Source organism: Panthera onca, chromosome B1 (genome assembly GCF_046562875.1).
Source record: "Panthera onca isolate mPanOnc1 chromosome B1, mPanOnc1 haplotype 2, whole genome shotgun sequence".
In the NCBI taxonomy this organism is placed as follows: domain Eukaryota; kingdom Metazoa; phylum Chordata; class Mammalia; order Carnivora; family Felidae; genus Panthera; species Panthera onca.
This window is the reverse complement of record NC_138342.1, coordinates 84,943,246-84,956,367: the sequence shown is the minus strand read 5'-3', so window position 1 is coordinate 84,956,367 and position 13,122 is coordinate 84,943,246. Positions and strand designations below refer to the sequence as shown.

At 34.2% G+C, this 13,122-nt stretch overlaps 1 protein-coding gene across 1 annotated transcript in view; it reads right to left on the bottom strand.

Annotated features, from left to right (window-relative positions):
* Nucleotides 1–13,122, bottom strand: part of BANK1 (B cell scaffold protein with ankyrin repeats 1) — a 313,953-nt gene that overhangs the window by 229,704 nt on the left and 71,127 nt on the right. The window contains exon 4 of the mRNA XM_060654547.3: nt 1,146–1,300. Within this exon, the coding sequence (XP_060510530.3) occupies nt 1,146–1,300 (155 nt within the window). The remainder of the gene's footprint in view (nt 1–1,145; nt 1,301–13,122) is intronic.

The following is a 13,122-nucleotide window of genomic DNA, read 5'->3' as shown; positions in this document are numbered from 1 at the left end:
ACCTCCTTGAGAATAATTCTCATTTCTGTTTATTACAGTTTTTTATATTTATTTCTGTCTCTTCCACTGTTTCTGACTCACTCGGAGCCACAGGTTCTGATTGTTCAGCCTGTCCTCCCTCAAGTTCCTGATTCCTTTAAGCGAGTTGTAATTTTTCTTTGCCTGGTTACATGTGTTGGTTCCCTCAAACTTGAACGATTCAATTCCTGGAGTCTCTAAGGTAGTGTCAAAGAAGTTGTTGTTTCTCTGGAATGAACAGCATAATTGCTTAAAACAATGATTCTTCTGCTTAAGTAACGGGTCTAGGGGTGAAGGGATTAAATTTTGCCCAATTGCACAGAAAATTCGGCTGCCCCCAAGACTGCTAATACCAACAAGATTGGGGGTTCTCTTCCTAAAGACACTCCTAGCAGACAGACAATCGCAACCCCTGTCATTGAGTGGCATACATCTACTGGCTTCTACCAGAAGGATCCTTTCATGCAACTCCTAAGGCTCAGGAGTGTCTTTGGCTTGTCCCACTGAAGGACAACACAGACACTGAGGGTCACTGTCTGGAGATTATGGAGATACAGATTCAGGCCAAGCTTTACCAGTGTGCTTATTTTAGTAGTCCATTTCAATGAAGACTTAGCAGGAAGACATGTATTCATATAGTCACCTTCTCAGAAGTCCACACTACATTCCTTGCTCCATTATACTTCTGTTCCTGAAAGGACCAACTCTTCCAACTCTTACGATATTCCCACTTAATAACGCAGGCCTTTAATATATGTTTAATAATTGAAAAACTGGTGATATTAGAAAATAAGTGTTTTCAAATTCTATTCAAGAATATGTTTTCACTATTATAGGAATAAAATCCTTGATCTGGTTAAAATGAAATAAAAAATTCTTAAGTAGCTTTATATATATAGCAATTATATATCTTTTGCAATGTGCCAAATAACATTTGATAAAATGAAGCTTTCATATATTCTTTAATATTTAACTATTCAACAAATATTTACCAAATACCTACTAATGGCCAGAGAGTGTTTTGGATTCTGAGGACACAGCCATGAACAAAGTACCCAACTATCTTAGAGCCCACATTCTGTTATGAAAACAAGAGAGCCACTTAAATAACAAAGTTTCTTACTGACCTCACATGGAATTTCAGCAGGAAGCACAATTGCCTGTGGTATGGTATCTCTTGAAGCTTTTGATAATTCTTCAATTTCCTGTCTCTTACTTATTTCCCCAGAATGTTCCACTTTTAGGTCTATTGGAATATTGACCTCAAGGTAGTCATCAGAACCTGGAGAAAAGTACATGAATGTGAACTACATCACAATTATAATATAGTTAAGGTCATATTATTCCCTCCATTGTTTTAAAGACTAATTGTTAAACAATCAATTTGATTAATATATGGGACAACAGAACTGAGTTGAAAATAACTGAATCAATGTTAATAATTAAAATAACACTTCACAATTTAACTAGTATTATTATAACCTTAGTGACTAATCTAAACCAACTATATATGTTCACCTACTAGTTTAAGGTTCCCCCCGAAAAAAAAATCCAACCACCATGTAATATTTTTTCTTGACATTAAATTAACACACCTGAAAAAGATGGAACTATCTCTTTTCAATGACTGTAAGTAAGGAAATTTATTTTATTTTAAGTGAGAACAATTATTTATACTTCAAAAAGATTTCTAATTTTTTTTAATATATGAAATTTATTGTCAAATTGGTTTCCATACAACACCCAGTGCTCATCCCAAAAGGTGCCCTCCTCAATACCCATCACCCACCCTCCCCTCCCTCCCACCCCCATCAACCCTCAGTTTGTTCTCAGTTTTTAAGAGTCTCTTATGCTTTGGCTCTCTCCCACTCTAACCTCTTTTTTTTTTCTTCCCCTCCCCCTTGGGTTTCTGTTAAGCTTCTCAGGATCCACATAAGAGTGAAAAAGATTTCTAATTTTAAAAACAAAAAAGCAAAATTGGGAAATGTCACTTTATAAACTAGTATTTCTGCACAACACTGGTTTAAGAGTGAAATATCAGTATTCATCCAAATGTTGATATGTTCTGTGAAAAGTGTGTTCTATACCGAAAAACTGGCTTTCTTTATGGCAGCATCACTAGAACAGTGAAATATGTTAATGTGAGTTTCAATCTTAAGGGGAAAGGATATTTGTTTTTTTTGTTTTAACATTTAGTAATTTAGCATTTGGTCTTAGTCATTAAAACATGTTTTTCTATTGAAGAAAAAAACGTTGTATTAAGAGTGAAGGATAATTTTTTTATTACTCAATATTTCAAAGCCCAAACGCCTCTCATTAGAGTACAGACCAATGTGGCTGAAACTGAGTCTCTAACAACTAGATCACATCTGTAAGCTCTTAAGTTAACCCCAAAAGTATTCCTAAGTCCACAAAGAAGATAATTGGGGAAAAAAAGAAACTAGCCCCTGATAGCTAGAAACCGCCCCAAGACTGTGTAAAAACCTTGGTGTTGGCTGGGAGCTGGCCCAGTGTCCTAGTGAAATCAACAATTTCACAGAACATCAACATCAGACATGGCCACTCTGCCTCCATGGTGGGTCAAGTCGGGGGTGAGAGCACTTTGTAGTCAAGTCTGAATCCAAGCGAAAACATGAGCACTGCCTAAATCACAAAGAATGACCAAACATCCCAAATCCTAGCTTCTGTCACTAGCTATCACTTCTTTACCAATTTCAGCCTTCGTCTCTTTTTCTCTTGCCCTCTAGTTAGGGTAACTTACTCCTCTCAGTTTTCCTGGGAATTTTCCTGGTTTGGGCACTGACATGTTGTGTCCTAAGAACCCCTTCAGTTTCAAGCATACTGGGACAGTTGGTCACCTTATTTTGGATAAAGATCACTAATATACCAAATCATAACATTACAATTGCTTTTTGACAGCAAGCAAACTACAGCAAAACCCTGCTTTCTTGAAACCTCCCTCAAATCACTTAACAACAAGCCTAAATCCTACAGTAAGTCTTTTCTAATAGTCATATTGAGATGGCCCATGGTTCTCCATGGTGTGCCTTCTCTTCATTGCAACTAACAAAAAGTCCGAATAGTTCAAGTGCAGGTGTGTTCCTAGTGGTTTGTGGCTAAAGGACACTGACAGGATAAAAAGGAAGAAGAGTCAAAGGCAGTATAGATGGAAGTAGCTAGAATTTGGTTATTTTACCCAAAAAAAAAGTGAAGTTGCCAGTTTCACATAGGTAATTCTGTCAGTGAAACAGAATAACAAAAAGACATACCCTCTAGAGAGGAACATCCGCATGCCACATCTAAGAAAGAGAGTGGTTTTTCTGGTGTTGTTCTGCCTTATGAAAATTGCAGAATAAAACCAAAAAAAATCTGGGATTTCCAGATTTTTCTTAGTACTAAGGCTATAAAAATAGCTTTTATTTCTTTAACAATTTCATAAACGGTTTCATTTTCTTTCTGTCTCTGTCTTTGTCTCTCTCTGTCTCTCTCTCTTTCTCACACACGCATGTGCGCGCGCACACACACACACACACACACACTCACACACTCACATCCCAGAACAGTGAAAGGTTGTTTTGAACTGGCTCGATCATTTTGTGAATTGATGAAAGAGCAAGGAAACCATTTTATTTAACACACTTTAGAAGAAGAGGGTGTAAATTATTCTAGCACAGCAGCATCTAGATGTTTTCTGCTAATTCCTCTGTGGTATTAGGTTAAGAAGAGCTATTTTATTTACCCTGAGGACATAATCATGACTATACAAAAAGATTTATCTCCATGAACCTTCACAGAATCACTGTTTATACTGCAGAAAATTGGAAGCAGTTTAAGCAATAAGGGACTAGATAAAAATCTGCACTGTGAAAAAGATACTGTCACCAATAAAAATTCTCTCAGAGAGTATTTACTGATAAGAAACAGGTCTGTAATATAACTGAAAAAGTTTCAAGTTATGAAATTATCAATTTAGTAGGTTCTTATTTTAGCAAAATAAGAAGTATAGGACTTCTGGTTTCAGGTCCCACATGTAAGGAGCTTTGGAAATCAACACTCCTCCTAACAAAAAGCTAAACTGACTGAAAAATCTCCAGTCTTCTTTGATGCTTAAGAAAGGGGTGGACTTAGAACAAACTGCTGTCCCCCAAATTGGAGACAGTCAGGGAAGTACAGGGAGTCTCAACTTACAGAGTAGACTTAGGACTGCAAACCACCCAGGAACCAGTGCCGGGGTAGGAAAACCACAACTGTAATTGATGCTCAGTGTGGACAAGTCTGAGAGTTAAAAACTGCAAAGGAATCCAGCTGAAGGAGGGCCTCCACATTATTTTGAGATTTACCTCCAGGAGCTTGACTAGATTCCCACAGAAAATATTAGAGAAAATTCCCCTCCTGCTGCTGGCAGGGGGAGGGGAAAAGAAATCATTTTTAAATACTCCATAGCACTCTGTTCTTCTAAGAAAGGTTTGTCCTCAGGGCAGACTGGTTAATGACAGCCTAATCTACTGGGGTATTCTCAGAGTCTAAGTGACCTGGGGATGAGAAATACCCAACAGCAGCCCTCTGTAGCCATGTTGTCCCACATAAAAGGGGCAGAAACGAAGGCAGTCTCATGAAGTTCATGGTTCAGAGCTATAGGTTCACTAAATGACTAAAACCTAACTAAGCATAGGACTCTAGAAAGCTTCCCCTCCCCCACATCTCAGAACCACATTACCAAAAGCCTATTTATAGCAGTTCCTTTTACCTAGTACATCGTATCTATTGAGAAAAATGACAAGGCATATCAAAAGGCCAAAAACCAAATTCGATTAGACAGAGTAAGCATCAAAACCAGACATGGCAAGGATGTGGGAATTATCGGACTGGGAATTTAAAACAGCTCTGATTTAATATGCTAAGGACTCTAATGTATGAAGTAGACAGTATGCAAAACAGATGGGTAATGTAAACAGAGTAATGGAACTCCTACAAAAGAATCAAAAAGAAATGCTAGAGATTGAAAATACTGTAGCAGAAATGAAGAATGTCTTTGATGGGTTTATTAGTAGACTGGACATGATTGAGGAAAGAATCTCTGAGCTAGAGAATACATCAAAGCAAACAAACAAAAAAACCTTAAAAACAAAAACAAAAAAAAAACTGAAAAGAATATCCAAGGACTGTGAGACAACGACAAAGGTGTAACATACATGTAATGTGAATACTAGAAGTAGAAGAAAAAAAAGGAACAGAAGAAATATTTCAAAGAATAATGACTGAGAATTTCTCCAAACTAATGTTAGATATCAAATAAAAATACACCTAAGGATACTGCCTTCAAACTGCAGAAAATAGGGCACCTGGGTGGCTCAGTGGGTTAAGCGTTTGAAGTTGGCTCAGGTCATGATCTCACAGTTCTGATGTCGGGCTCTGTGCTGACAGCTCAGAGCCTGGAGAATATATTCAAATTCTGGGTCTCCCTCTCTCTCTGCCCCTACCGTGCTCTCTCTCTCTCTCTCTCTTTCTCACGTGTGTGTAAAAATAAACATTAAAAAAATTTTAAACTGCAGAAAATCAAAGATAAAGAAAAAATCCTAAATGACCTAGAGGAAAAAAAACTTACATGTAGAAAAACAAAAGCAAGAATATTTGACTTCTCCTTAGAAACTACGTAAGCAAGAAGAGAGTAGAGTGAAATCTTTAAAGTGTAAAAGAAATAAACCACAAAAACAAAATTCTGCACCCTATGAAATTATCCTTTAAAAGTGAAAAAGAAATAAAAACTCTCTGGGATAGCCAAACATTAGGATAATCCCTTGCTAGTAACTGCTGCCACCTTCAAGAAAAGATAAAAGAAGATTTTTAGAAAGAAGGAAATAATATAGGTCAGAATCTCTGATCTGCATAAAGAAAAGAATCAAAGAAGAAATAACTGAAGGTAAAATAAAAACATTTATTTTTCTTAATGGTGATTGATCTAACAAATAACAATTTGTCCAAAATAATAATAACAACGGTGTATTTGAGTATGTATGCTTGTGTGTGTGTGTGTGTGTGTGTGTGTGTGTATAACTTAAGGTATATTATATATATTACAGATAAATGAAATGAATGACAGCAGTGATAAAAAGGATGGAAGGGAGGAATTAGGATTATTTTCTTATTATAAGGTTATTATACTACCTGTGAAGTGGTATAGTGTAATTTGAAAGTGGACTTCAATTAGTTGTAAATGTATGTTGCAAACTCTAGGAAAACCACTTAAAAAAGTGACAAAAAAGAATAACTGATATACTAAAAAGAGAGAGGAAATGAAATCAAACAAAATGTTTAATTAAAATCACAAAAGATAGATGAAGAGTGGAAGACAAAAATAGGAACAAAGAACAAGGGCCAAAAAAAAAAAAATACCAGTAACGAATATGGCATCAATCTAACTATATCAGTAATCACTTTGAATGTCAATGATCTACATGCACCAATAAAAAGACAGAGATTGCAGAGCAGATCAGAAAATGAGACATAACTATATTTTGTATACTAGAAATCCACTTTAAATATAAAGATATATAATGCTTAATAGTAAATGGATAGAGAAAAATATACCATGCTAATACTAATCAAAGGAAAAGAGGAGTAGCTATATTCATTTCAGACAGAGCAGACATAAAAGTAAGGAAAGTTATCAGGGATAAAAAAGACATTATGTAATGATAAAGGGGTCAATTCTCCAAGAATACTTAACAATTCTTAATGTGCCCATGCCTAACAACAGAGCATCAAGCTGTGTGAGGCAAAAACTAATAGAACTGCAAATGAATCCACTCTCATGGTTAGAAAATTCAATACATCTGTCTCAGAAACAGATCCAGCGGGCAGAAAATCAGTAAGGGTATAACTGAACTCAATAATACCACCAACAAACTGCATATAATTAATATCTATAGATTAATTCATTCAACAACAAAGGAATACATATTTTTCTCACACTCACATGGAACATGAACCAAGATAGATCACATTTTGGGCCACAAAACACATTTTAACAACAACAACAACAACAAAAAAGCATACAATGTCTGCTCTCAGTCTACAAAGGATTAAACTATAAATAAATAACTGAAAGATAACTGGAAAATCCCCAAGTATATGGAGATTAAACATACTTCTAAATAACATAGAGGTCAAAGAATAAATTTGAAAAAAAAATTGCAAAAATATTTTTAATCAGAATGAAAATGAAAGTACAACTTATCAAAATGTGTGAAATGCAGCGGAAACAGTACTTAGAGGGAAATTGACAGTATTGAGTGCATGTATTAGAAGAGAAGAAAGTTCTAAGACCAAATCCAAGTTTCTGTCTTTAGAAACTAAAAAAATGAAGATGAAATTGAATCCTAAGTAAGCAGATAAAAAGAACCAATTAGAGCAGAATTAGAGTAGAAATCAATGAAACTGAAAACAGGAAATCGATAGGAAAAAATTAAGAAACTAAAAGTTGGTTCTTTGCAAAACCTGGTAAAATTGATAAGCTGCTAGCCACACTTACTAAAGAGAGAAAAAGAGACAGAGAGAGAGAAGACACAAATTACTAACATGAGAAATAAAATAAGGGGAGGGGACAGCACTGTAAATCCCATGGACATTATAAGGATAATAAAAGAATACTAAAATAACTCTATGTCCACAAATTTGGTAACATAGATGAAATGGACTAATTCCTGGAAAGACATAATCTCCCTAATCTCACACAAAAAGACATAGATAATAGGAATAGGTCTATAGCTTCTTTGTATTAAAGAAATTGAATCAATAATTAATAAATAACCTTCCAAAGCAGAAACCACCAGGCCCTGATAGGTTAACTAGTGAATTCTACAAAACATTTAAGGAAAAAAATATACCAATTCTCTACAACTGCTTTCAGAGGTTAAAAGCAGAGGTACTATGTCCTAACTCATTCTACGAGGCCAGATTTACCCTAATACCAAAATATTACAAGAAAGAAAGAATATTGAAAGACATTATAGAAAAGATATTACAAGAAACCATAGACCAATCTCCCATGAACATAGACACAAACATCCTCAACAAAATATTCGCAAGTTGAATCCAATGAAGAATGAAGAGAATTATACACCATGACCAAGTGAAATTTATCCCAGTTATTCAAAGTTGTTAAACATGCAAAAATCAATTAACAACCATCACATCAATAGACTAAACAGTAAAAACAATCACATGATCAAATCAATAGATGCAGAAAAAGTATTTGACAAAATCTAATGCCAAGCATTAATAAAAACTCTCAGTAAACCAGGAATAGAGGGAAACTTTTCCAATTTGATAAGGATTATCGACAGGAACCCTACAGCTAATATCATGTTTAATGTGAGAAACTCCAAGCTTTCCCATTAAGATTATTTAGAAGGCAAGAATGTCCCTCTCACTATTACTCTTCATCATTTTACTGGAAGTTCTTGCTAATGCAATTAAGGCAAGAAAAGGAAACAAAACACAGATTTAGAAGGAAGACATAAACTGTCTTTGTTGGGAGAAATACAATTGTCTACCTTGTAAATCCAAAAGCACCGACAAATTCCTGAAACTACTAAGCAATTATACAAGGTTGCAAGATATATAGCTCATATGCAAAAAAAGTAATTGTTTTTCTATATACTAACAAGTGAAATTTGAAAAAAAAATCAATACCATTTGCAGTAGCACCCCTCAAAATTAAATACTTAAGTATAAATTTAACAAAATACATACAAGTGCTATATGATGAAAACTACAAAACTCTGATGAACAAAATCAAATAAGAACTAAAAAATGGAGAGATAGTCTATGTTCATGGATAGGAAGACTCAGTAGTGTCAAGATGTCAGTTTTTCTCAACTTAATCTATAGAGTCAATGCAATTCCAATCAGAATCTCAGCAAGTTATTTTATAGATATGGACAGATTGATTGTAAAGTTTATATGGAGAGGCAAGAGACCCAGAATAGCCAACTCAATATGGAAGGAGAGCAAAGTTAGAAGACTGACACCATGCAACCTCAACATTTACAACAATCAAGATAGTGTGGTCTTGGGGTGCCTGGGTGGTTCAGTTGGTTGGGTGTCCAACTTCGGCTCAGGTCATGATCTTGTGGTTCATGAGTTCGAGCCCTCCGTCAGGCTCCATGCTGACAGCCCAAGCCTGGAGCCTGCTTCGGATTCTGTGTCTCCCTCTCTCTCTCTGCCCCTCCTCAATTCGCATTCTGTGTCTCTCTCTCAAAAGTAAATAAACATTAAAAAATTAAAAAAAAAAAAGAAAAGATAGTGTTGTCTTGGCAAAAGAACATACAAACAGAAGATTAGAACAGAATAGAGAGCTATTCAGAATAGAGAGCTGAGCTGAGAAATAGAGCTACATAAAAATGGTGTTTGGATCTTTGACTAAGGAGCAAAGGCAATACAATGGAGCAAAGGCAGTCTATTCAAAAAGTGGTGCTGGAACAACTGGAAATTTACATGCAAAAAAAATGCATCTACATATAAACATTACACCCTTCACAAACACTAACTCAGAATGGATTATAGACCAAAATTTATGATGCAAAACTATAAAACTCGAGTATGGTGGTGCCTGTTTAGATATAACACCAAAGACATGATCTATGAAATAAGTAATTAATAAGCAAGACTTCATTAAAATGGAAAAAAAACTACAAAAGACAATAATATCTAGAGAATTATAAGATAAGCCATACACTGGGAGAAAATATTTGCAAAAGACATATAATAAAGGACTATTCTGCAAAATATACAAAAAAACTCTTAAACTCAACAATAAGAAAATGACCAAACACATTAGAAAATAAGCCAAAAAACTTAACAAATACCTCACCACAGAAGATATACGGGTAGCAAATGGGCATATGAAAAGATGCTCTGCATCATATGTAATCAGGTAAATGAGAAATTAAAAAAAATACAATGAGCACTACATATCTAATAGAACAGCCAAAATCTGAACACTAAAAATATCAAATATTAGTGAGGATTTGGAGCAACATGAACTCTCATACATTGCTGATGAGAATGCAAAATGGTACAGCCATTTTTGAAAACAGTTTGGTGGTTTCTGGCAAAATTAAACATAGTCTTACCATGTAATTCATCAATCATGCTGTTTGGCATTTACCCAAATCATTTACACAAAAACCTGAACATGGATTTATATAGCACAGCTTTATATGAATATATATATAATATGAATTTATATGAATTGCCAAAACTTGGGAGCAACCAAGATGTCCTTAAGTAGGTGAATGGATAAACTGTGGTACATCCAAACAATGAACTATTATTTAGAGCTAAAATGAAATGAGGTATCAAACAATGAAAGGACATAGAAGAAACTTAAATGCATATTACTCAGTGAATGAAGTCAGCCTGAAAAGATTACATACTGTATTATACCACCTATATGACATTCTGGAAAAGGCAAAACTATAGAGGCAGTAAAAAGATAAGTGGTTGCCAGGAATCTTGGGTAGGGTGGGGAGATGAACAGGGAGAGCACAGAAGATTTTTGGGACAGTGAAAATACCTTGTATGCTATCATAATGATAGGTACTTGTCATTATACATTTGTCCAACCACATAGATTATACAACACCAAGAGTATATCCTAAAGTAAGCTATGGACTTCAGGTAATTATGATGTGTCAATGTAGGTCCATCCTTAAATGGTAAAAGCTGTACCATTCTGGTGAGTGATGTTGATAATGAAGGTAGCTATGCATGTTGTATATCATGTTGTATATGCATGTTGATACAGTATATCATCTCTATCTCCCTCTAAATTTTGATGTGAACATAAAACTGCTCTAAAAAAATAGTCTTTTAAAGAAACGATACATATACAGAACTATGTGGTACAGATTCAAAATATATTCCTGAATGCATAAGAATACACTGGCATATATATATATGTATATACATATATATACATACAAATATATGTATATTACATATGTAATATATATATATATACAAATATAATATACATATATGTATATATTACATATATATATATTCCACAAATATCAAGAGTAGTTATTTATGACTGGAGGGGTTATTGGTAATTTTATTATGTACATTAATAATATTAACTAAAAATATCTCATACATAATGTGTATTTTTCTATAATGAAAATGTATTTGTTTTACAGACCGAACTATATAAACATTCCTCAAATAATTGAATTATTTAAATTATCAAGAATAATTGATGAAAAAAATGAACTGATCAAGATTACATAGTGAGCACATGGTCCTCTACCCCTCCTCTGCACATGTAAATGAAATAATAGAAAAGATTATTTTCTTTATGGGTGATGACATAAAAATGGATAGAAAAACACTACTCTGCAATTAGTATGTGAAATACTATACTACACTATACAGATTTTCACAAATCACCTCTATGTTAAAGTGATCTAAGCAATTCCAAAAGATATTGTCTAGAAGAATGACTCTTCTCTTTCAAAATGAATTTAATATTAGGCAAAAATAATAACAGATAGCTTAAGGCAAGATAACTTTGTATTTTTTTTTAACAACTAGTAAAATTGCATTGCAGACTTAGTAAATAGTAAAACATCATAAAATAGTAAAGCACTAGAAAATAAACTTTCCTTTATGAATTAAGTCACAAAAACTGGTATATACATAATTTTTAAAACTTCTCATGTGCTTTCAAAACAGACACCCTTTAATAATATATTTTTTTCAAAGAAAAATCTTTAGCATAGACTTTTAAAATTTTGTTTCTATGTATCTGTCAATTGATTAAATCCTCATGTGGCATGAGGACAGGTTTTTGAATAATCAACAAAACTAAGGATTGAAAAAAAAAGTGGAATCTTTTTTTAAAAAAAATTTTTTTATTGTTTTATTTATTTTTGAGACAGAGAGAGACAGAGCATGAGCAGGGGAGGGGCAGAGAAAGAGGGAGACACAGAATCTGAAGCAGGTTCCAGGCTCTGAGCTGTCAGCACAGAGCCGGAGGCGGGGCTCGAACTCGCGAATGGGGAGATCATTACCTGAGCCAAACTCGGACGCCCAACTGACTGGGCCACCCAGGCTCCCCAAAAAGTGAAATCTTTTATTTCTATCATGTTTGAATTGCTTTTGTTACACTGATTTGAAAAAAATTTTAAAAAAGTTATTCCTAAATGCCCAAAGACTCTTCAAATCTAACAATCATTCATAGACAAACCAAAGATTCACTTTTCATCACCAATGATTTGGAAACAACAACAGAAACTAATCTAGAAGAAATATACCTACTGCAAATAAAACCCTCTTGTCCTTCCATGTAACCTTGGGAAAAGTAATATGTACTATGAGCTTCAATGTCCTCAATTATTTAACAGGGTAAATAGTACCTTTCTTGTTGGACTATTTTCAATACATTTAGTAATATGTATGATGTGCCAGGCCTAAAATAGACATTCAATATTAGTTTACTTCTCTTTTTTTCTGATTTCTTGTATCAAAATGAATAAAACCAATGTTTTATATTTTCAAAATATTCTAAATCAATCTTTCTCAATATATAATCCAACTATTATTAGAAAGGACTGCATCATTTCCCTGAAATTTCAACAAGTGAACATCATTGTTTTTGTTAGATTTATAATCTTGGTAAATGATTCTATGATCACAATGCTGCTGATTTTATAAAGTATGCTTAAGACAGTATAGAATCTAGCATGCTTCTCTGGAGTTTTAATTATCATACCCAAGACTACAGTCCTCTCCACCATTCAGGTAAGTAAACACATATTTCTCCAAGAAATTAAAAAAACAAATGTACTGTACAAAGAGATGTAATTTTCACCAACATATTAGTCTAGTCAGTAGCATTGTTAAACAATCTTTGTTGTATGTTGTACATTATAATGGACACTAAATAAGAAATATTTTGGGGCGCTTGGGTGGCTCAGTCGGTTAAGCATCTGACTTTGGCTCAGGTCATGATCTCGTGGTCTGTAAGTTTGAGCCCCATATCAGATTTTGTGCTGACAGCTCAGAGCCTGGTGCCTGCTTCAGATTCTGTGTCTCCCC